Raw genomic sequence first — 23,623 nt, 5'->3', positions numbered from 1 at the left:
AATATTGCACTAGATCAGTGAAAATTTGCTGGAAAGAGGAGGAGGGGATCCTTTTCTCCCATCCCAAATTAAAGCAGAAAATCTATTCCATTTAATGTGTTTTCCATTGTTGAGCTTCTAAACAAGACCTTGTTTAAACGCAGTGTTTCTCAACTGAAAAAAGTTAATATCCTGAATTAGGTAGTCTCTACTTCCTGCCTAGTGATAAACATCTAGAGTTAATGAAATGGACTAAAATAAACTAAGTCCCTTTACTTTGGACTATTTCTCATAGTCTTCATAACTCCAATGTATAATGTAACATAAACACACACATATTCAAATATTTGTGTTTGAATATCCTGTAACCTAAGGTCTACAGCAGTATTTTTGAACCTTCCATTTCCTTGCATCAACAATAAGGTAGAGTGATAGAAATGAATAACAACAACAACATAATTAACAGAAAAATCTCTTCCCATTTGATGTGGACATTTGCAATTTGAGCTTGACAGACCTGGATTCACATTCCAGCTCATCACTTACTAGCTGAGTAAGTAAGCTTCTATTTCAACATCTGTAAACTAAGCTTATTTACAAGGATTAAATTAAATGATGTAGAAAAACTCAACACAGTGCCAGGTACATGGCAAGCACTCATTAGATGGCAGAGATTATTCTCCAGTCTATATTTTGCCAGTATTTAAAACAAAAATGCACATTATATAATCCTATATAAAGTTCCTCCAAATTATAGTCAAATTTTTTAAACCCCTCTTTGCATTGTTATTCATCAATTTTTTCATAAATAATTCCTGATGTGGACTCTGTAATGGGTGTTGTGCTAGGGATGGGATATGTCCTGACAGACAAGATATACGTCTACTCTTCATGAGTTAGAGCCTAGAGGCAGGTGCAATAAGGACTAGAATAGAGAAATTCACTGGGCGGTATGAGATCGGATGAGGGGAAGCTCTGGGAGAAGAAGGTATCTACCTGGAGGGAAAAGAAAGATGGTTGAATTACCTTAAGAACAAAATGGGAATCTAGCACACAGTTGAGGCATAAGATTTTCTAGGCAAAGGGTCATCACATAGAGAAGTGGCTGTCTCATTTGGGCTGGCTGGGGTTAAGAGGGGGATATGGCAGGAGCTGAAGCTGCACAGGGGACTGTGAAGGGCTTTCAGTGGCATGTGGAAGGTTTGGATGACATCCTGAGGATCTGACAAGCTATACAGATAAATGTCAAGTGAGGCAGGGGAAGGGGAGAGTGTCCAAACTTAAGATGTAAATTCAAACAACTCAGGAAGGATTTGAAAAGTTGATTAGAATGAAGTAAAAATCTTGAATTCAATCTAGATTCCTCTTTTTCCCATATTTCATAAGGGAATCATCAGCAAATCCTTTTGGGGCTAAATTAAAAATATATCCAAATTAGACATTTCTCACCACCTCCCCTACCACCATGCTTGTCTAAACTACTATTATTTCCCACCTCAATTACTGAATGACCTGTCATCCCCCTCTTCATCCCATCACTCAGTGATCCTATTAGAGAAATAGATCTGATGTCACTCCTTTGCTCAAAACCCTCAAAGACTTTTCATTTCACTCAGAAGGCAGACCAAAGCCCTTACATGCAAAGCCCTAAAAGATCTGCCCCACCTGCTAACTCCTATTCCTATCTTTCTGACCTTATCTCTTTTTCATGCTCACCACCTCTCTACCTTGCTCATTCTACCCCAGTCCAGCTGCCCCCCCTCCCACCCTGCTGTTTCTCAAATTTACCAAGCAAGTTCCTGGCTCGGCACCTATTCTTACCTCTGCTGAAATCATTCATCTCCTGGTATCTTCATAGCTTGCTAATTCACCTGCTTCTGGTCTTTATTCAAATGTCACCTTCTCAGTGTGGGCTTTCTTGGCCACTCTACCTAAATTTTCAGCACCATATACACACTTCCTTTCCCACCTCTATGCTTTTTCCCCTTATTTTATTTATCTTATTCATTTCTGTTTCCCTTCACCATTAGGACTGCTATGTTTGTCTGTTTCTTTTCATTGTATTCCAGTTCCTAGAACATTGAAGTCACTCACCAAATGCCTCTTGTGTTAACTAATTAATAACAGTAATAATGACTGAGTTAATGGAAGAAGGGAGACCAGTTAAGAGGCATTTCAAGTAATATAAGTCAAGTGGTAACAGTCAAAATTAAGAATAAAATAGAGGGCATAGGAAAAAAAGATTTAAGTATAAGATAAAAACTGTGTGGTGACCTCTTGAATGTGATAAGTGACCAGGAGGGATCAGGTGCAGCTAATTCCTAGGTCTCCAAATTAGGGCATCAGGTAGATGGTAGTGACATTCATCAATTTTAGAAATAGTAGGGAGTGTGGTGCTGGGAGAAAAGTTCAGTTTCAGAATGGGTTTCTTTCTTTCTTTTTTTTTTCTTAGATTTTACTTTACTAGGTAAAACTCAGAAACTAATAACCAATTCACAGCCCCTCATCTCCTTCCCTTTAAAGAAAGAAGTTCCCCAGAGACATACAGGCTGTGGTTTGGGTATGAACCACCACCTCTAGGTTTCATACTTGGGCAGCCCGTGGCCTGGTAGTCAGGCCTCCAGACCCAAAGCTCTCAGGCAATAGAGAAAGCAAAAGGAAGCTCTCATTTCAGAGACAATGAAGCTGTCTCACCTTTCTTTCCCCCTACACACAGTCTCTCCTCACACCTACAACCTAAATAAAAATAGCAGAGGACAATGCGTGAGTGCGAGATATACACTCATAAATACAACACACACACACAGCTTCCTTCCAGCCCAAGAGCTGCAAAATCCCTCTCTGGAGGGACAACAATTGGAAACACCAATCAAGGCTTGGTGATCAAGTGACAGTTGGAATCCTCTGAGACTGGTAAAAATCCAGGGAGAAAACATCTCACCTTCACCCCATTCCCAGACCTCTCACATTTTGGGAAGTTGTAAGCATCCATAAGATGTCTGGTGGTGACTGGCAATGATGGCATGGAGCTCAAAGACAGAGTTCTGGGCTGAGGATCTATCCTAGGAAATGTTATCCTATAAAGTGCTTCCTGATACCATGGTCTTTAACTGGGATTATCAAGAAAGAATGTTTCACAGGAGAAGATGACTGTGGACCAAATCTTGATTACTATGATACCTGAAATCTTACTTAAAAGGACACAAAATTGTCTATAAGTCCTTTATATACATACCATATGCATTTGAATTTGCAATTACCCTGTCACTGTTTTCCTCCATTCTTGCAGATAATGGAAATGATTGCCAATTGGCTCTATTAATCCATAGCCCTATATTGGTTATAACTATGTGTCAATGGCAAAGATTAATTAATATTCCTAAATAACTTTGATATATTAATATTTTTCTTTCAAATTAAAATTAAATGAATAATTATTTTATTGCACACTTGCTATGTGTGAGACAGAGTCCTAACACTCAGTGGATGTTGATCACTTTTGCTTCCCCCAAATGAAGTCAAAAGAGATAGGAGAGTCCCAAAGCTTTCCTGTCTTCCGTAGTGTGAGTGAGGTCTTGTCTGTGAAAGGAAGTGCATGTGCGTTGATTTAGAACAACCTAGTTTCAGTTCTCAGCTCTGCCACTCCTGAGTAATTTTGAGTTATTTACTCTCTGAGCCTCAGTTTCCCTATCCTCAAAACAGGGATCATAATACCTGCTTTACAATTGAGAAGACTGGCGATATACATGTTCAATGCCTGATGCTTAGACTCTCAAAGGTATTGAATAAATTTTCCAACATTGTTAACTTTTCCAAGTCAATAAAAGAAAGTGAAAGAGAAGGAGAAGCTGGCTAAACATGTTATAACTGAATTATTTGTTTTACTTTGTTCAAACACAAGCACTAAAAATCTCACTGATCAGGAACCAGCTTTGAAAGCAAAGTATTTTCTTGCACAGATTTCCATCACATCGAGTCAAAATTCAGTGTTTGCAAACATTTATCTCTAATAGTCAACAAAGTAAATATTGCACACAACGTACTTTGCGTTAGCATAAGCTTTGTCATCAACCACATACAAACGTTCAATGACAAGTTGCGCTACCAACAAGAGAGTAGATAATTCTTCAGCTGTTTCTACGGGGTGGAACATCCCATTCTTATGCAATTAGTTATGGCATGTGAGATTAAGGTGATTTGAGCTACACACCCATTGTTTATTGAGTCATATGTCTCATGATGCTTTTTTAGTCATTGAGTTTAAGGTGTTTTCCATGAACTGAAGCAAAGTCGGCGCTAAAGTCATTCCCATGGGAGCCTCATCCAAGCTAACACAGCACATGCTGACTCTAGCCTTCGGTTTTTGTTTTCGGCCTCCAGCTTACTCCTTGTTTGTCAGCACTTCTTCTCCACACTCATAAATCTTGACACATTAGTTCATTTCCGGTTGAGGAAAAGGATCAATCAGTTTGGAAATTATTCAGGCTTTGGGGTTTACCCTGGACCCCAATTCTGTCTCCTTTTGGCTCTGCCACTACTCAGCACCCACTAACATTTACTGACATCACAAATGCCAAACACTGTGCATTTGTGATCGCATGTCATTGGTTCCGTGACTACATATGGTGACAGATAAGTAAACTGAGTCTCTAGAATCAGCAAAGGTTAAAGTGCCAATTTTTTCCATTTGGAGCTTACCACAGTAGGAGTTTCCAAATGTTGGACTCTGGACAGGTGTCATTAAAGGTCGATTTTCACCAGTATAGCAAAATGAACAAATAAGAGCAATATAGTAAAAAGATATAAAGCTAAAGCTAAATCACTCATTTTATGTTAGCCTGAGACTATGTCCTTCCTACTTCATGTGAATGACCTTTCACTAACTGATAATGTTTGAGCATGGTCTGTATGTTTAATGTCTTTATTCTCCAAAACTGAAAGTTGGCCAAGTCTAGGTTGGCTTCTAACAATCACCTGATATGTTACTGGTCCCAGAACCACAGAATACAATGTGCAGTTGGTACATTGCAAAACACCAGGAAGTGCTCTTCTATAAGTCTGTGAGTTGTGTAGAGGCCAAACAACATCAGGCAACCCTGCTATGGAAACTAAGTGTCTGGGAATCACTGACCCTCAGAGTATTCTCTTTACACTTATATCAGAATGTTGGCAAAACAAATAGGAAAAATGAAAGACTATATTCTTGCTAAATGTAACTGCTTTTCAGCTATGTTAAGGCTTTATATCGGAAACATGCTCAGAAGTTAACATATGTAACAAATATTTTTAAATATTATGAATATTTATGAACTGCCTATTTGTGCCAGGCACTTTGCAAAGTGTCAGAAACATAAACATGCATACTGTCTTTCCCCTCAAGAGGCACATGCCCTAGTAGATAACCTATTTAACTAGAAATATATTTCCTAACATAACCTCATTGATCTTCAAGACGGCCTGTGAGGCAGATATTATTAATACCATTTGTCAGAATAGGAAAGTCTCAGATAAATGACAACATGATCCCTAAGCAAAGAAGTGATAAAACAGAAATTCACACAGCCCTTCTGGTTACCTCCCCAGTGCAAGTGAATGTGGTTGTGGGGAGGGGGTGAAGAAGATAGGACCTAATAATTACCAGATATTATATTAGCACAAATGTATTGGCTTAGACTGCAGTTGACAGATTCATGGGGGAAAATAATAAATCACACAAATCTGCTATTGGGACAGTTCTAATTCACTTCAGGAGCTTGCTACTCTCCTAGATCTGAGCACTTAACCTCTGGTCACACCCCATTTTTAATAATATAGAGAATATGACAGTGAGAAATGCTACGTTCTGAATCCCTCCGCCCCTCTCCCCACCCAGAATGACTCCCCTTCTGTACACTGGTGGAGATGGTGCCCAGTTAAGGGAGATTTATTATAGTAATTGTCCAACATAGTGTCTTGGAAAGACAATAAAACAGTACAATTAGTTGTTACTCTTGAGAACCTCATCAACTGGCAGAAGAAGGGAAAATAATTGCAAAGCGTAGGCCAGATTTACTTATCTTTTCATCAAACTACCAAAATGTCAGCATTTTTGTGCTGAAAAAATTTTGAAAGAAAAGTCATTAAGGAGAATGTTGTTAGTTCAGGTTCAATTTCAGGATCATCTCCTGATCAAGAATCATGTTGTTTCCTATAAATAGAACTATGTTGGGGCACCTGGGCGGCTCAGGAGTTGAGCCTCTGCCTTTGGCTCAGGTCATGATCCCCGGGTCCTGAGATCGAGCCCCTCATCAGGCTCCCTGTGGGGATTATATATTCTCTCATGAATATATAAATAAAATCTTAAAAAAAAAAAAACTATATTCAGGCTAAAAGACTTAGGAAGGCAGAAAATGTTCATGAGCACTGAAGTAATGGCTTCTCTGAGTGAAAGGATTAGTCTCTGATCATTTTCTCTTGTTTTAAGGCCAGCACGGGTGCCATCAGGCTCAAGATTCCTGAATCCATATGTAGTGTGTTTCGTTGTTGTGGCAGGGGTGGTAATCCTGGCCGTAACCATAGCTCTACTCATCCACTTCTTAGCGTTTGGTAAGTACTTAGAAGACTCAAAGTTCTACTTTTCAAACCAAATAACTAAATATGTCTTCAGATGGAAAGTCTGGCATTCTCTCTTCTATTGCCACTTTTCTTTCTTAATATAACATAATTGTATGTCTTATATATCCCTAAATATATGTTTATGTCTATATTTTCCTTCAATCAGTACTTTTTTCTCTTCTCTCTCTTTTTTTAGCATAATAAACATCATTACCCAGGCAAGAATTTTTCTAGCCAAAATAGCCAAAATTTGCCTATTTTGTTTTCTCATTTAATATCATTATTTCCTTCTTCATATAATAACCCAATAAAATTGTAAAAGTGATATATTGCAAAGAACTTTAAGTTTCAACATCTAAAAATCTGTTAGTATTTGTTAATTCATGATCTTTCTCCAGATAAAACAACCTTGAGAGGACCATTATGAAAGATAAGAAGTAAAAACAAAATTTAAAAAGAATCTCTTATTATTTCTCTTATTATTATTATAATACAAAAATATAGGACACATGGGCAAGAAACAATATAAAGAATACATGATACCCTGTTTACTCATAATGTTCTTAATATCCCAGTGAATATTCTTTCAGATGTTTTAATGTAGATAAATAAAATCTGTCAAATTCACTAAATAATATATGCTATAATCTGCTTTTTTCACTTTAAAATGCACTTTGGGGTTATTTTATTCCAGTTATAATTCTGTGAATCATTGAAATCACATGTGTGAGTATGTGTGTAGGTATATGGGTATGTATAAGTATGGAGAGACAGAACATAATTTATTGTATGTTCTCTTGTAAATCGGCAAAACTATTTATGTGAAAGTTGAAAAACTCTTGAGGGTATAATAAAATTACCAACATTAGGAAAACCAGTGATAATGAATAATCTTTTCTGTCATGCTAATTATAAAATTATAGCTACATTTTGCTATCAAATCACCTGAAGTTGACTACATCTAAGGTGAATTACAGAGGCATGAAACCTCAAATTTCCAATAAATTAATGAATTTTCACTCTTAATGGCACTATATTATCACACAGGTGGAGGAGTCTAGGTTAGTGCTCTTCAGAATGTGTCCCAGTGACCATTCATTGCCCTCAAAAGACTTGTCCTTCCACCACAAAGGACTATATTACCCTTCCACCAGGCTCTCCAGCTCTTTCCCCTGATTGAGGTAATTCACTGCATAAATTATACATATGAATGATCAAAAGAAAGCAGAGATTTTTCCTGGGACAGGTTAAATTACATTCATGTTCATAACGTTTCTAAGAGGTATACAGCATGTTTTGGAAATGTTTACTTTCTTCACATGGCTGAATATGTCCTCTGGAAGGCTTATTTTTGGTAAAAACAATTCACACTGGACAACCAATCTGTTATCTTGTTCAAAGGCTTATTTTCTAGCTTAGTCTAAAAAACTAAGGACAAGCCATCAATTCCTCTACAACGATAATTATTTGAAATAATTTTTAAAACTATTCAGAATTCATTTGGGTTATTCCTTAGTGATAAATGAATAATAGCATATTATAGACATTCATTAATACTTCTTGAATGAATAAATCAGCAATCATAAATCTCCCTAAAACATAATAAAAATGAAAATTATGATACATCTCAGCAGTTTAATTTCACAAATAATGTTGCTCTCGTTTTCTTACATCCTTACATAATTACATCCTTACATCTTACATCCTTACATTTCTTAAATCTGTCAGTTTTTCAAAAAACTGAAAGAAAATAATTTTATTATAGCTACATTTCTAATAAGTTTGGGGCTTTCTCTAAGAGAACCAAATTTTTTTAATTGTGTAATATAGCATCCTGTAATCCAGGGTAAATTAAAGTACTTAGTGGTGAGACTGACTCTGCCTTTTCTTTGTTTTCCAGATCAAAAGTCTTACTTTTACCATAGCAGTTTTCAAATCCTAAATGTCCAATATAGTAATCAATTAAATTCACCAGGGACACAAGAATACAGGACTTTGAGTGGAAGAATTGAATCTCTGGTAAGTTAATATTTGTCTTTGCTCTTTATTCCATCATAAAACAAATTTGATAATAAACCTAATATTTTGTGATCTATTTGTAATTACTAAATGCTCTGCATATTTTAATTCCCTGTATAGTAAAAGATGTGGTTCTTTGGGCTTTCTCCAAGTTAATTTGCTAGTATAGTGGTTCTTTACATTTTTTAAGTTATAAGTGAAAAGCATTAGAAAACTCTTGAGTAAATTCTTATTTTATATGATTATGACTTCAAAGGTTGGAAGTCTGCTGTTTGTTCAAGTTGAGTATTTATGACTGCTCTCCTTGAAACTGCCTTTTTAATTCTTTCCATTTTGCCTTCTTTCCTTTTTTCTTGTCCAATTAAATACACAGGTAGCAGGTGTTAACAGACATGTTTGCATGTCAATAATAACATAGTTTAGACAACATCTTACTCTGGTTCAATGATAGGCATAGAAAGTATGCAAAGCAAGGTCAGGCTTTCACTTGAAGAGGCCTGCCAGGAAACCCCACAAGTGGACCTTTTGCATTCATTTATGACCATGGACTAGAGTCTGGTCTTTAACCCACAGAGTCAGAGTTGACCAATCTCAAGGCTGCTTACTTACCTTTTTAAAGAGTCCTAAGAATACAAATTAATCCAATGGCTCTAAAACTTTAGCATGTAACAGAGTCACCTGTCATGCTTGTCAAAACATGGATTTCTGAGTCCTGATGTCAGAGCTTGCTGATTCAATAGGTAGGTCTAGGGTGGATCCAAAAATTTGCATTTCTAAGTTCCCAGGTGATACTGGTGCTAATGGTCCAAGGACCACACTTTAGGAACCACTAGGTTAATCTATAATGAGAACTCTTATGGCTGAAGGACTGAATCATTGGCTTGTCTAACACATTTTCCCCCAGAGGCAAACTTCGCTGGAAGCCAAGTTATGAAACATCTGCTTAGTTAGCATGGGATTAGACCAAATGAAGTTAGGTATATCATTTAAATGTTTAATGAGATCAGAATAAGTAGCTGAATCAGTGATTTGGGGAGAGACTCTATGACAGTTCCTAAGATGTTCCTTGTTTTTGAGAACCTTGACATTCTGCAGAGTACTGCAAGTGGCCTTTTTTTCCCCAATATTTTCTCTTGTTTAGAGTGGAGTTACAAGTTTTGAGGAGGGAAGAAGACCAAAGAGGAACAGTATCATTTTCATTCCATCACATGAAGGGGGTTCATTACACTGTCAGTATATGACTTATCACTGTTGACTTAATCACCCAGCTGAAGCAGTGATCATCAGGTTTCAACATTGTAAAGTTATTCCCTCCCTTTTCCATATCATACTCTTTAGAAGGAAGACACTATGTCTAATCCACACATAAGGAGTTAGAAGAGTGGAGAGCTATGCTCTGAATATTTGAAGACTATTTAAAATTCTTCTATCTGTATATTCTCTCCATATATTTATTCAATCACTTGCTTATATCAAATTTAGTGGCCTAATGCATTTTTAAGATTAATTTTTAGACTAAACTCCAGAAGTGCTCCAGTTCACATTCTCAACAGCAGTACATAGGTATACGCAGGTATGCTTATTTCCCCACAGCATTAATATGATGCAGCATTGTAAATCATTTTAATGGTTGCTAATCCAATAGGTGAGAATTGCCTGGTCATGACCTTTCCCATTTTCTTCTGGAGCTCTTGTCTATTTTATGTGGATTTGGAAAAATAAAAAACTTATCCTTACTAGAATATCAAAGCTGCCTATCATTCAAATTGCATATATTTCTCTAATAATATGATTTGACTCTCAATCTTGTTTATATTGTAGGTTTTTCTAAATGTTAAACATTTAACTTTTCGTATAGCCAAATTATCAATCTTTTTTATGATTGCTCACTTTTGTGTCAAGCTAAAAATGGCTTTCTCCACTCTAAATTCTCTTTAAAATATTCACCTTCGTTTTCTTTTTATAGTTTTATTATTTCAGTTTTTATAGTTTTATCTTTTATTCATCTGTAATTTACTTTGCAATAGGGCAGAGATCCAGCTTTATTCCCAAAATACGTAGGTGGTAGTACCAAAACAGTGTGTTAAATAGTGCAATGGATTTGTCAGGCCACCTTTATTATACACTAAATTGCTCCTTTTCTTTTGTCTGTACTTTTCCTTCATTGATTAATCTTTGCCTGTACCAGTACGATGCTATTTCGAGTACTGTGGTTTTACAATATATCTAAACATCTGGCAGAGAAAGATTTCCCTTGAAATATTTATCCTTCTGTGAAAACACTTTGAACATTAAAAACACTATATAAAAAAACACTATATGAATTATACTCTAATGCAGTGTTAATTTACAGTTTACAAGGCACTTTCTAACCTCCGGTTTACGACAGCCACATGAATTAACAAATCATTTTTATAGATGGGTAAAGTAAAGGTTGTGAGATGAGGAAACAGGTCAGTCAAGTGAAGAGTAGTAGAACCAGAATTCAAACCAAGGTCTCCTGACTCCAAATCCAAGGATCACACCATTTCCCAATGGTAACATGAGTACCATCATTATCCTTGTCCCACAGACAGCATTGTTATACTTAATAAGCAGAGTAGTCTCAGAACATTCTATTACATTAGGCAATTCACATGTATTTTCTAGCTCTGTTTACTCATCAGTGAAATAAAATCATTAGACCAGATGATTTTTATAGTACATTCTAACATAAAAAGTCTATGATTTTGTGACTTTCAAGCATGATATTCATTCATCTGTTTTTCCTATCCTGCCTCTCCAGCCACTCCTCTGTGTCCTTACAGGATCACCCTCCTGTACACTAATATTCAATGTTGAAATTCCCCAAGGTTTTGACCTTGCTCTTTTCTCCAGTCACACTTTTGTATCTTTAGATGATCTCATCCATGAATATTACTTCAACCAATACTTATCTAATGACTCACTTGGTCTCAAGCCCAGATTTTTCTTCTGTACTTCAGACCTTTTCACCCAGCTGCCAGCTTAATATCTCTACCTGGCTGTTGTTGTTTTTTAAATCTCAAATATATTATGTCTCATAATCAAACTCATGTTCTCCCCACATTATAGTAGCCTTCTTCCAATAGCCCTGTTCCCATAAGGACAACAACATTTATTCACTTTTCCAAACCAAAAACCTAGAATTCATCTTTGACCTACTGTCCTCTATCATTCTAAATATCCAATCTATTACCAACCCTTGTGAGTTTTATCCCCTCTATGTCCCTCATATCCATTCATTTCTCTTCATACCTAACACCATGCTCTTCCAAAGCCACTTCTACTCTCAAGCACTAAAATAGCACAACTGGGACACATGGGTGGCCTGGATTCTGGAGTCTGGTGGCCTCTGGTGATCCTGGAATCCCAGGATCAAGTCCCAATCAAGCTCCCTGCATGGAGCCTGCTTCTCCCTCTACCTGTATCTCTGCCTCTCTCTCTCTCTCTCTCTCTCTCTCAGTGTGTGTCTATGGATAAATAAATAAGATCTTTAAAAAAATTAAAAATAAATAAAATAGCACAACTAATTTGCACAATTTCTTCCCTAATGTTGAATTTCCATATACAACAAAAGAAATTATTCTTGGGGCACCTGAGTGGCACAGTCAGTTAAGTGTCTGACTCTTGGTTTCAGCTCAGGTCATGATCTCAAAGTCTTGAGATCAGGCCCTACATCAGGCTCCACTCAGCAGTAGAGTCTGCTTGAGATTCTCTCTCCCTCTCCCTCTGCCCTTTCCCACCATGCTCTTCTCTCTCTCTTTCTCTCTCTAAAATAAATAAATCTTTTACAAAAAAAGAAATTATTCTCAAACTGCAAATCTAACTATATTATCCTTTTGTTTAAAACACTTCACTGACTGCCACCATTTATGTTAAAGGCCAAAATCTTTACACACTAACAAGACCTGCATGGTCTGGCCTTTCTGTCACCCTAGCCTCCTTGCTCTCCATGCTATTGTTGCACTGGCCTTCTTTCATTCCTAAAACAACCTGTGTGTTCCCATCTCGGGACTTTGCATGAACCACTGACTTCATCTGTGAGGCTTTTCCTTCCTCTTCAATTAGCTGACTGATTCTTCCTAAAAATCTCAACTCCATAAGCATTTCCTCTGAGGAATCTCTCTAATCTCATTGGTTGGATCAAATGGCTCTATAATATTATTGTACTTATAATTTATTCAAATGTGAATAATAACTTGATTGGTACTTGTCTGCCCCCCCTTAAATATAAGCTCCATAATGACAAAGACTGTTTATTTTCTATCACCATTGTATCCCAGTGCTTGATAGAAGGGATGTGCAGTGCAGGAAGTGCTCAAAAACTGTCGTTGAATGAGTGAAAAAAAGAACAAGGTCATCTAGAAATAATGAAAGAAACTGTTTGCAAAATACATGCGTCAAAACTATGAGTACATTCTGATTGGATGGGTCTTTCTAAGTAAAACAAAAGACCTCAGTTGGGATTCATACCTGGGATCAGCTAAACTGTTGAAACTCTCCTTTGGTATCGGGACTGTTATTGCAACAGATTCTGCAAACAATTGCCATTTTTTCCAAATATACCTAATTATAGTCCCATAAACAAACTAGGACATAGGAAGATAGAGAAAACAGTTATCAATTTGAGATTAATCTTATCGCATCACTTAGACCAGCAGGGCTTCTGGATAAAATTCATTTCAGGCACATTCATTTAATGAGCATCGGTTGTTACTTAATGCCTAAAAAATAATTTGGTACACACTTGACATCAAATGTTTTTTGAATGAATAAATAAATGATCCATTCTGTCTTTTGGTTCCTGTGCCAACTCTTAGGGACACAAAATAAAGACATCATTGCAGTTAGGCTCACAGCGGTCTCCAAAATGGTGTTGTGCATTCCAGGAAGAGATTCACAATAATTGTGAATACTCAAATAATCAGATATCACTCTACATGTATTTTTCCCACAAAGAATATTTTTTAGAAGAAAGGAAGTGCTTTCCTATTATTTAATAAGGGAATTGACACTGGCACCCGTGTTTGGTTTTATGTCACCTGCTCCCACACAATGTGCGCAAAGATATTTTGAGAGAAGAGGGGAAGAGCAGTGACACAGCAGAACTGACTAGGTTTCAGTATATTTATGTTCTCTGAATAGATTTCAATCATGTGCAGTTTCAGCTAGATTTAAAGATTCTATTACCTAGTTTTAAATAAACTGAATCAACAAGGAAAACAGAAAATCCTGCAAAACACAAATTTTAAAACCCACAATTTGGAGATCATTCTAATATGCACGGACAGTAGTGAACCAGTAAGAGAACAGAAACATAATGACAGAACTGACACTTTACTGCTCCTGACTAGAGCCAAATTACCGGGTGAAGCAATACCTTTCTTTGAAGACACATACACACATGTACACATCCTGTTTCTTCATGTGTAAGTAAAAGAAATTAGCCACATTTTACATAAAACTCATACCATGGAGAGAAGACTGAAAACATGTTTAGCAATGAGTCCATCATTAGGTTTTTGGATTTTCTTCTGTCTTACTGAAAATGATGCATGTTATCTATGAAACTGCTTAGACGTACACACATAAAAATTAGCAGAGGAGAAGGATTAACAATCATGCTTGGTTGATTTGGAACACATTTCTTTAAAAACATATAATATGAAACACATTTTATTTGGTTTGCAAGGATAACCAGTTGACCTCAGGGAAGATGGAAAGTCACTTGCTGAATTTCAAGAAAACTTTTGCACAATGTGTGGGATGGACCGACAGCTTTGTGTCATTATTTATTAAATTCTGCAGGTGATGTACTTTATGCATATGAGCCACATAATTCTGTGGAAACTTCTTCAGAACTTCAAACCAAGTATTTAAATTAAACTTAGAATCATAACTTTGAGTCATTTTATCACAAAGTGTTTCAAAAATTAAAAATTCTATCCAGTCACATTAACAGGGAAAATATTATTATTAAATATAAATGGAATACAATTCCTTAATGTTTGCTCTATAACTCAGCCTTTTTAATTTCTAATTTTGTCAATGTTTTATAATATATATTGTCAGCAGTACAGTATTATTACATGTATATAATTTATAAATAAATAATACATGTTTTGGCTACTCATGCCAAAATGCTTTACCCATAGGAATGCATAATCAAAAATATTTAGAGACCACTGTAGTAACAGATCATATTGCTACATATTTTATCTTTTCTTGAAAACTGAGCTTTCCAGATCTTCTGGTTAAACAGAAAAGAAAGTAGTAACTGGAAAGTGGTTGAAATCACAAAACAACATTATTTCTATTATTCAGCTCATGAATAGTAACAACAGAATTATAGGTATTAAGGAAGAAGACACTGAAAATAAGGTGCTTTATTTTTATGGGTAGCTAATAAGATCTTTTTCTCTAAGGATGAAAACGTGTGATAATTACAAACTTTCTGTATGTAATGTTTTACCTTTTAATGACTTGTCTACTAACAAACTCAATGATTCACTTTGTTGGACCTTAAATAATCAACATCTCACTTCAATTCTTATCAACTATGAATATTACTGAAGTATGGTAGTTCTATTACATACTAGAATCCCAAGATAGTATTGTCACCTTCAATCAGGAGGGAAATATAAAATATTTCTTTTTTTCCATTGTGTACTTGACTTTTGTCCAAGGTAACAAAAGTGTTAATAGTGCAGATGACAAAATCAAAGAAGTGTGAAAGTGAACTTGTTTTACCTTTTGAACAGTAATAATTTTGAAAAAAGAGAAAAGGCTAAGTGCTGACTGTAAAGTTCACTAAAAGCAGGTGCATAGTCTTTGGAAGTTGCAGTAGTTAACTGTGTACAGATAATTTTTTAATACACTTTTGACTGTACTTTTTTAAAGATTTTATTTATTTATGTATTCATGAGAGACACATAGAGAAAGGCAGGGAGCAGGCAAAGGGAGAAGCAGGCTCCCTACAGGGGCAGCCCCATGTGGGACTCCATCCTAGGACCCCAGGAACACAACCTACGCCAAAGGCAGATGCTCGACCACTGAGCCACCCAGGTGCCCCTTTTGACTGTACTTTTACAGATGGAAAAACTGAGAGGAAGAAAGGTTACAAGGCTCATTTAAGTTCTCATAGTAACTTATCTCTGTGTTCTTCATCAGCTTCCTTTTTCACTATCCTATTGGAATTCTCTTCAATCATCTGCTTACTGATTTTCTACCAAACATTTGATAATTTCTAATGAAAGGGTCAATAACATTCCACTCTGGGAAATATAAAATCTTATCCATGGTCCTCTTCTTTTATCCTTGTATCTTGAAATCAACCAATGAATCAACTTGCTTTCTTTATGTTGCTTATTATCTTAGTCTTCACCAAAGTTTTCCACATAACAAAAATGTCATAATTGAGGTGGATTTTTTACTTTGGTCCAATCTAACCTGTGCAGGTGCAATGACAAGCTATGAATTAAAAAATAATCACAGGAAACATTTATCCAAATTTTAGCAATTCTTTCGCTTTAAGTCAGTTCCTTTTACTTCTGTTAAAATCAAGTAAAATTAAAGTTAAATCATTTTATTAAGATACCTCCTGTAATATACTATATTAATAAACATATTAAAACCCATTCTTTGTAGTTAACTGGAATATAGTTCACCAAATAACAACAACCATTAATTCTAGATCATAGAATTTGGGGAGAGTGGTTTTTTTTTCTGTCTTCTTAACACTTACTAGTATTTCCAAAATTTTTAATAAAGAAACATGAACTATCTCCATAAAACCAATAGTCTCATTACTCTTTAAAATGTAATGAAAAGAAAGAAAATTATCATTTTGTCGAACAACTGGTTGGTCTGATACCAGCCTATAGGAACAGATATTTTAAAACATGGAATGTGGTGTAATAGAGATTGCATAAACATTACAATCTCAAGAAGGATTGGTGTCAGAGCCTGGTTTAATGTAACATTCAGTATACTACTTAATTTCCATGTCCACCTCTCCCTTGTTTCTGCCTTACCATATAAGCTGGTGGAATCTGCTCCCTTAATAGGAAACCTCAGTACCTCTGACTGACCCTGCATCATGAAAGAACCATTCCAGTCACAGAACAGCCCCTAGTTCACTGCAAAGCTGAGCTTTATAACTCAAGAGCACCATCCTTGCTGGGACTGAAAAATGATTCAGGGAAATGGTTAAGGTTAGGTCAGGAAATTACCAACTGATGTTAAAAATAATCTCTGATGTTTAGATATTAGAATTATCAAGGAAAAAACTGCCCTTTGCATCTTGTGCCCCTTTTCATCACTCATTTTATTCTGGTTTTACCCACTTAAAAACAGTGGTTGGGGAATCACACAAATATAAATTGTATCATGGACTCCCCTAGTGTGGGCTTGGCACCTACCCGAACACTCATGGGGAGAGCCACCAAGTAAAACATCTGATGTTGAGATGACTTCTAGTGAAGACACATCTTGTCCATTATCATCTTTGTATCATAGATGAGGAAATAGGCATTGCATCAGAGGGCTGCATCACCAGCCTAAATCAATCTCATGTGTTCTGAGATGGAATTGAACTGAACTGAAAACTCTAGTCCCTATTCCTCATTAACTTAAGCCCTATGTTGCAAGGTTGGGAGGAAGAAGGAAGGGGAAGAACAACTGAAACTATGAAGAGGTCTTTTCCTTTCTTTCTACAGATTACTAAAACATTCAGAGAATCAAATTTAAGAAATCAGTTCATCAGAGCTCATGTTGTCAAACTGAGGTAAGTGGAACTATATAAAAAATATATGAGTTTAGATACAATTTGGCCCATTTGACTTGTTCACAACGTGGATAATAAATGAGACATTCGTGCAATTTGTCGCAATATTATGAAAGTAGTATCCTGGGCAGCTTAAAAAACAATGCCAAAACCAAAACAAAACATGCCACATATGATCTAATTACTAATGTAGCTACACATCTCATTTCAATTCTTGATAGGAAAGGAAGAAAGGTTAAAGAGAGTCAGGTGAAGGTATGGTAGCAAGGGCATCCTACTGTATAAATCCAGTGGATCCCATTTACAATACAGTGTAGGTAAACAGTTGTGCAATGCTTTGGTCATGGGCATATTCATACAAAGATCAGAAGTCTATGACCAACATCAAGCTTTTTGGTTTGTATCTGCATGGAATGCTATAATATAAAGGATGCTGTGGCCAAAGCCAAGCATGTTTTGCATGAATTAATAATAAGGGGAGTAGCAGTAGTTATTTGACATTCGTGCCTTAGTTGAATGTGTACCTATCTGTGTGATGTGATGAGACAGGCCCTCTCAACTAAAATACCAACCCTCCCACAAATGCCTCAAATGCTCACATTACCCAATCCTTCAAATAAGCAAAGTCCTTTGGAAGAGAGAGAGGTATTTCTCAAATAACACCACTACAAGAAAATTAACATTTCTTATTTTTGTAGAATCACTTAGTAAGTCCCAGGAGCATGAACATCTGGTCAGATAAATTTTGTTAAGAAATGAGTGGAGAAGGAAGAATCCATGGGAAGAGTATTTATCAAAATGAATTTCAGTCAGTTCAGGGCACATTCGCCTTTGCACTTTCTTGTGAAAATTTCTGTACTGGCCACCAGCTCTCAAAATCCATAGGACGGATGAACCATCTGCATTTCCCCCTCCACCTTCCCACCTACTGCTCAATCCCTTACAGTCTCACTTCTTACCACAAAATGCTAATTACCCTTGCCAAGTTCAACAAGTTCCAGGTCACCAGCTCCAAACAAACTATACTTGTCTTCTTTTTGGACCTCTCAATGGCATTTGATACTGTTGTAAATTATTTCAATCATCCTTGAAATAGTAGCACTTCGGGGTTTCTATGACCCTGCATACCTCTATTTTTCCTTACCTCTCCATTTACTCCTCAATTTTCTTCACTAGCTCTAATTCCTTCTCTGCACATCCTTCAAATATTATTGGATATCACCCTGTGCTATAAACCTCTCGTCTTCTCAGTTTACATTCTTTCTTTTCAGCGACTTCATTGCCCTTTATACGTTCTATCTGTTTATTCTCAAAATTGCCTTTCTGGGCCAGTCCTCTCTTCTCATCTCTAGACGTGCTTGTACATAGCCACTACTTGACGTCATCATACAGATATCTCACAGTCAGCTCAGCTTTACCGTATCCAGACCTGAACCTATTATCTCTCCCCAACCAAATGTTGTTCTTCTACTTGCCTACCTCCCATCAATGGCATCACCTTCAATCTACTTGCTCAAGAAAGAAATATGCAAGTTATTTTTAATTTCTCCTCCCCCTCAATCATCTAATCTTTCAATTCTATTTCCTAATGTCAATTCTATTTGCCTAAATGTCTCTAAGATCCACAACTTTTCTTCAAATAGTGCCCTCAACCATCTCTTTCCTGGGCTATAAATAGTCTCCCTAATGAGTCTCCTTTCCCCTAGTCTTGCTCCACTCATTCTACACAGCAGCAAGAAAGACTTTGTGAAACAAAATTCTAAACATATATACTCCCTTAGTTAAAATCCTTTTCTTGACCACTTTCTTGCAATATGTCAAATATTATATATAAATATATGTATATCAAGCATACATGTATTCTTGATATATATAATGTGTGTGTATATATATGTAACAAAGCTTACTGAATCTTCCTTTATCTGACTTCCTCTTACCATCTCCTTCTATGGGCTTATCTTTCACTACCCTCCATCTAGACTAGTCTCAGTTTCACTAGACTTCACTCAGTTCTTCATTATGCCTAACCTCAAGAGCAGTTTTCAATATTTCATTTTCAATATTTATGTATCCTTATAGGTTATACATTTCTCCTAAAACAGAAACACAGCTAGTTATATTTTCCAATGCATTCTGATCATCTTTGCCTTATTTTAGTGATTTTCTTAAAATTTAAATGAGAGTTGGCCTAATCCACTATCCTTCTTCCAAATAATGGAGGGAATTTTGAACTCTTGTTCATGCTATTATGAATGATGTTTTAGTTCAATCCTACTTGTAATGACCTCAAATTAGTCATTGTAATGACACAATACCAGTTTACTATTTTCTTTGCTCCCTATTTCTTACTCTACCTCCTGGGTTCAATCTCCTTCTTACTGAATTACTTCCTTTACATATTTTCACACGAATCCATGTACCTTTAAGTATCCTTTATGTTTTGCTTTGATGGTGATAATGCAAATCCAAAACTTTCATGCAGCTAGGCTCATGATCATGAATTATCAGGAGAATCTTCTTTTTTCTGTCTAGACCTGGAACTGTGAGATACATAAACTTCTTTTTTTTTTTTTATGATATGATGAGCACATTTTTTTCTTTCCTTTTTTTTTTTTTTTTTAAATTTTTATTTATTTATGATAGTCACAGAGAGAGAGAGAGGCAGAGACACAGGCAGAGGGAGAAGCAGGCTCCATGCACCGGGAGCCCGACGTGGGATTCGATCCCGGGTCTCCAGGATCGCGCCCTGGGCCAAAGGCAGGCGCCAAACCGCTGCGCCACCCAGGGATCCCACATTTTTTTCTTTCCAATCCATGCTTTCACTTTTAGTTCTTTGAGAATCCTGGTCTTATTTAGAAACCTCACATTCATCTCCCTAATTAGCACTAGCCCAGAGCCTCCTCTCCAGCATACATGTAAATGCTACAACTCAAGTCTGTTGGACATTCTAGTGATTACTACATAATATTCATGTTTTTTATGTTTGGTCTTCCAAGATTTCTCTTACTTGAATGTGAGCTTAGTTCTATATTTCAAATGACATTTATTACATTTTATTGAGCATTTCTGGTTATTTTATATGGAGAAGTTTTTAAAAACTATTTAGGCTTTCATGTTGCTAGAAATGCAAGCTATAATTATTTCTTCAGTGTCTGCTCCTTTATCTAAACTGCAAAATCCATGAGAATGGCAACTATGAATCTTGGTCACAGGTAATTTTTGAAACTAAGAACAATGCCTAGTACAAGAAGATGGCTATTTAACATTTGCTAAGTAAATATTAAATTAATATCTGGAATGAGTTTTATTCTAGAAATGACAATTGAGAGGAGAGGAAGAGACCTAGAATAAATACTAGGAACAAACTTATCTAATGCACATTTTCAGAAAAGATAATGGCTAATGTTAGGTGGAAGAAATTATTTACATGGTAATTTTCATGTAAGGAGGTGGAAATTATATCGATTTATGATAATCATAGCCTTTAGTCAAATTACTAAGGCTCATTGTGGAGAATATCTGTGGCTAACTGACAAAGAGTTAAAATTTTAACATATGACTACAAAAGTTAAATTTTGCTTTTGTAGCCACATTAACACACTTAGGTACTAGAAAATTAACCTGATCCTTTAAATCACATAATTTGGAACCTCTTCTCTTTAGAGTTTTGTTTAATGAGATAATGTTTTCTATTTTTTTTAAGATTTGTGAAGTCTAATAATAGCTAACAATTATTCACTTACTGTATGCTATGTACTCTTCCCAAAAGTTTAGCATGTATTAATTCACATAACATTCATTACAATTTATTTTAACGTGAAGAGACTCAGATACAGAAAGATTAAGGAACCAATAACTTACCAAAGTTGAACAGTAAATGGCAGATTTGATATTCAACCTCTGGTGTTCCGACTTCAAAGCCAGCTATACTGCATGGTGGGTAGTATACTACGCTCTGAAATCAAATATTTGTGGAATAGCATTGTGATATATCAGTAAGTATGCAAACACTGTTATATGAATCTGTTCTAAAGTCAAATTCCCCAAGTAAATTTTTTAATGTTTAATCAATAAGAGTATATATAAACAGAATAGCAGAAAATTATAATTATTTATTTTTTAATATATTTATGGTTTTTAGGCAAGAAGGTAATGGTGTGATAGCAGATGTTGTCATGAAATTTAAATTCACTAGAAATAACAATGGAGCATTGATGAAAAGCAGAATTAAGTCTGTTTTACACCAAATGCTGAATAATTCTGGAAACTTGGAAATAAGCCCTTCAACTGAGATAACATGCAAGTACCATTTTTATATGCCATTTTATACTAAAATATCAACTTAACCAGGTATAATTCAGGTTTTAATTTAATGAAACTGACCTTTTATTTCCTTGAAATTAACCTTTAAGAAAACAATATATTATAAGGGTAGACATAATGCATAGTTTTCCAAAATAAAACATTCTAAAGTTTAAAGAATCATTTAGTATTCATATAGTAAATTTTATTAGCTAAAAATTCTTTAGTAATTTTCCATCTCAACACTCCTTATGAGAAATGTTGTTGCCAGATGTTCAATCTGTAGATATGCCATAGAAATGGTAACTAGCTGCTCAAGATCAGAACAATTTTTTTTAAAGAACACTTATTTTAATAAATGTCATTTCAATTTTTCTACAGTAGAATACATACTTGTCTTGATGACTGTAGATACGTAAGGCTGTTTGGTAGCATTCAGAATTACCACAAAAATCAGAGAACAATTTAACTGCCACTCCACCTCATCCAGAACACAGAATGCAATTGGAAGGTATCTGATAAATACTTGTAGAATAAAGACGAAAATTAGATTTAGCGACATCCCTAACTCCTCTCTGAAAATATCTGTAACTCTGCTTGTCTTCAGTCTATTTCCACTTTTTTCCCACCCTATTGCTACCTGTTTGGTCCAAGCCAACATAATATCTGACTTGAACTACTGCAGTAGCCTCTATACTATTCTTTTAAATATTTTCTTGGCCCCTTCCAAAATACTGTCCACATGCTGATCAAGGAAATATTTTAAAACATAATTTCAATATTACTTAAAAGCTTCCCATGACTTCCCACAAATAAAATAAACAAACAAAAAATACCTGTAACTAGGATACCAAATTTCCTGGCTTACCTGGGACAGTCCAAGTTCATGCCAATTGTCCAAGAACCATTATTAATATTGATCCCTTGGTATCCTGGCTCGACACTAAATGATATGACCATCGGTTCTAAAGCACTGCATTATCTGGTTCATAATTGACCCTTCAGCTACTTATTATACCACTTACCACTCTTCCTCATTCACCATAATCCGGTCACACTTTCATTTTTTTTCCACCTGCCAAACTCCTCTCCTTCCTGCCTCAGGGCTTTTGCATACATTGTTCCAGTTTCTTAAAAAAAAAAAAAAATATATATATATATATATATATATATATATATATATATTTATTTTAAGGAGAGAGAGAAAGCAAGAGAGAAAGACAGGCAGGAGAAAGGGAGAAGCAGTCTCCCCACCGAGCAGGGAGCCTGACACAGGGCTCAATCCCTGAACCCTCAGATCACGATTTGAGCCAAAGGCAAGCACTTAACCATCCAGGAGTCCCCATTGTTCCAGTTTCTTATGATACTCACTAGATCACCCCCTTGAATCCATAGGTCTTATCTGAATCACAGCTTTCTAACATAAGCCTTTTTAAACTTCCATTACTCAATTATTTACCTGTATCACTGACTTCATTTTCCTTCATAACATTCGTCACAATCGAAACCACAAAACATTTTGTGTGATTTTTGTATTGTTTGTCTTCATCCTACTCTGTAAGCTTCCTGAAGGCAAGAATCAGTCTGTCCTGTTCATCCTAATGTCCTTCTACTACCCAGTATCTAACAAAAAATAGATACTCCATTAATATTTCTTGCATGACTAAAAAAAAGACTTAATATGTGCATAAAATTTAAAGACTCTCCTCCAACTTTGTCATGCACTACTATCTTAATAAACCATGATTCCCTCATAATAAGCTCAACATTAAAGGATTTTGGTAGCCCCCACGCTGGACTGGTATTCAATCAGTATACACCTGTGACAGCTACACTAACTGTTAAGATATTGAAATGTTTTCCTATGTGTTGACAAACCACCACTGCACTAGGCCCACAGAGGTGTCGTCCCAGGCTCTTCAA

The 23,623-nt window shown here is 35.8% G+C and overlaps 1 protein-coding gene across 1 annotated transcript in view; it reads left to right on the top strand.

Annotated features, from left to right (window-relative positions):
• Nucleotides 1-23,623, top strand: part of TMPRSS11D (transmembrane serine protease 11D) — a 50,332-nt gene that overhangs the window by 13,142 nt on the left and 13,567 nt on the right. Inside the window, exons 2-5 of the mRNA XM_072773903.1 lie at nt 6,443-6,564; nt 8,474-8,592; nt 17,331-17,398; nt 21,540-21,697. Coding sequence (XP_072630004.1) covers nt 6,443-6,564; nt 8,474-8,592; nt 17,331-17,398; nt 21,540-21,697 — 467 coding nt within the window. The remainder of the gene's footprint in view (nt 1-6,442; nt 6,565-8,473; nt 8,593-17,330; nt 17,399-21,539; nt 21,698-23,623) is intronic.

Source organism: Canis lupus, chromosome 14 (genome assembly GCF_048164855.1).
Source record: "Canis lupus baileyi chromosome 14, mCanLup2.hap1, whole genome shotgun sequence".
NCBI lineage: Eukaryota > Metazoa > Chordata > Mammalia > Carnivora > Canidae > Canis > Canis lupus.
This window is presented reverse-complemented; position numbering and strand designations above follow the sequence as displayed.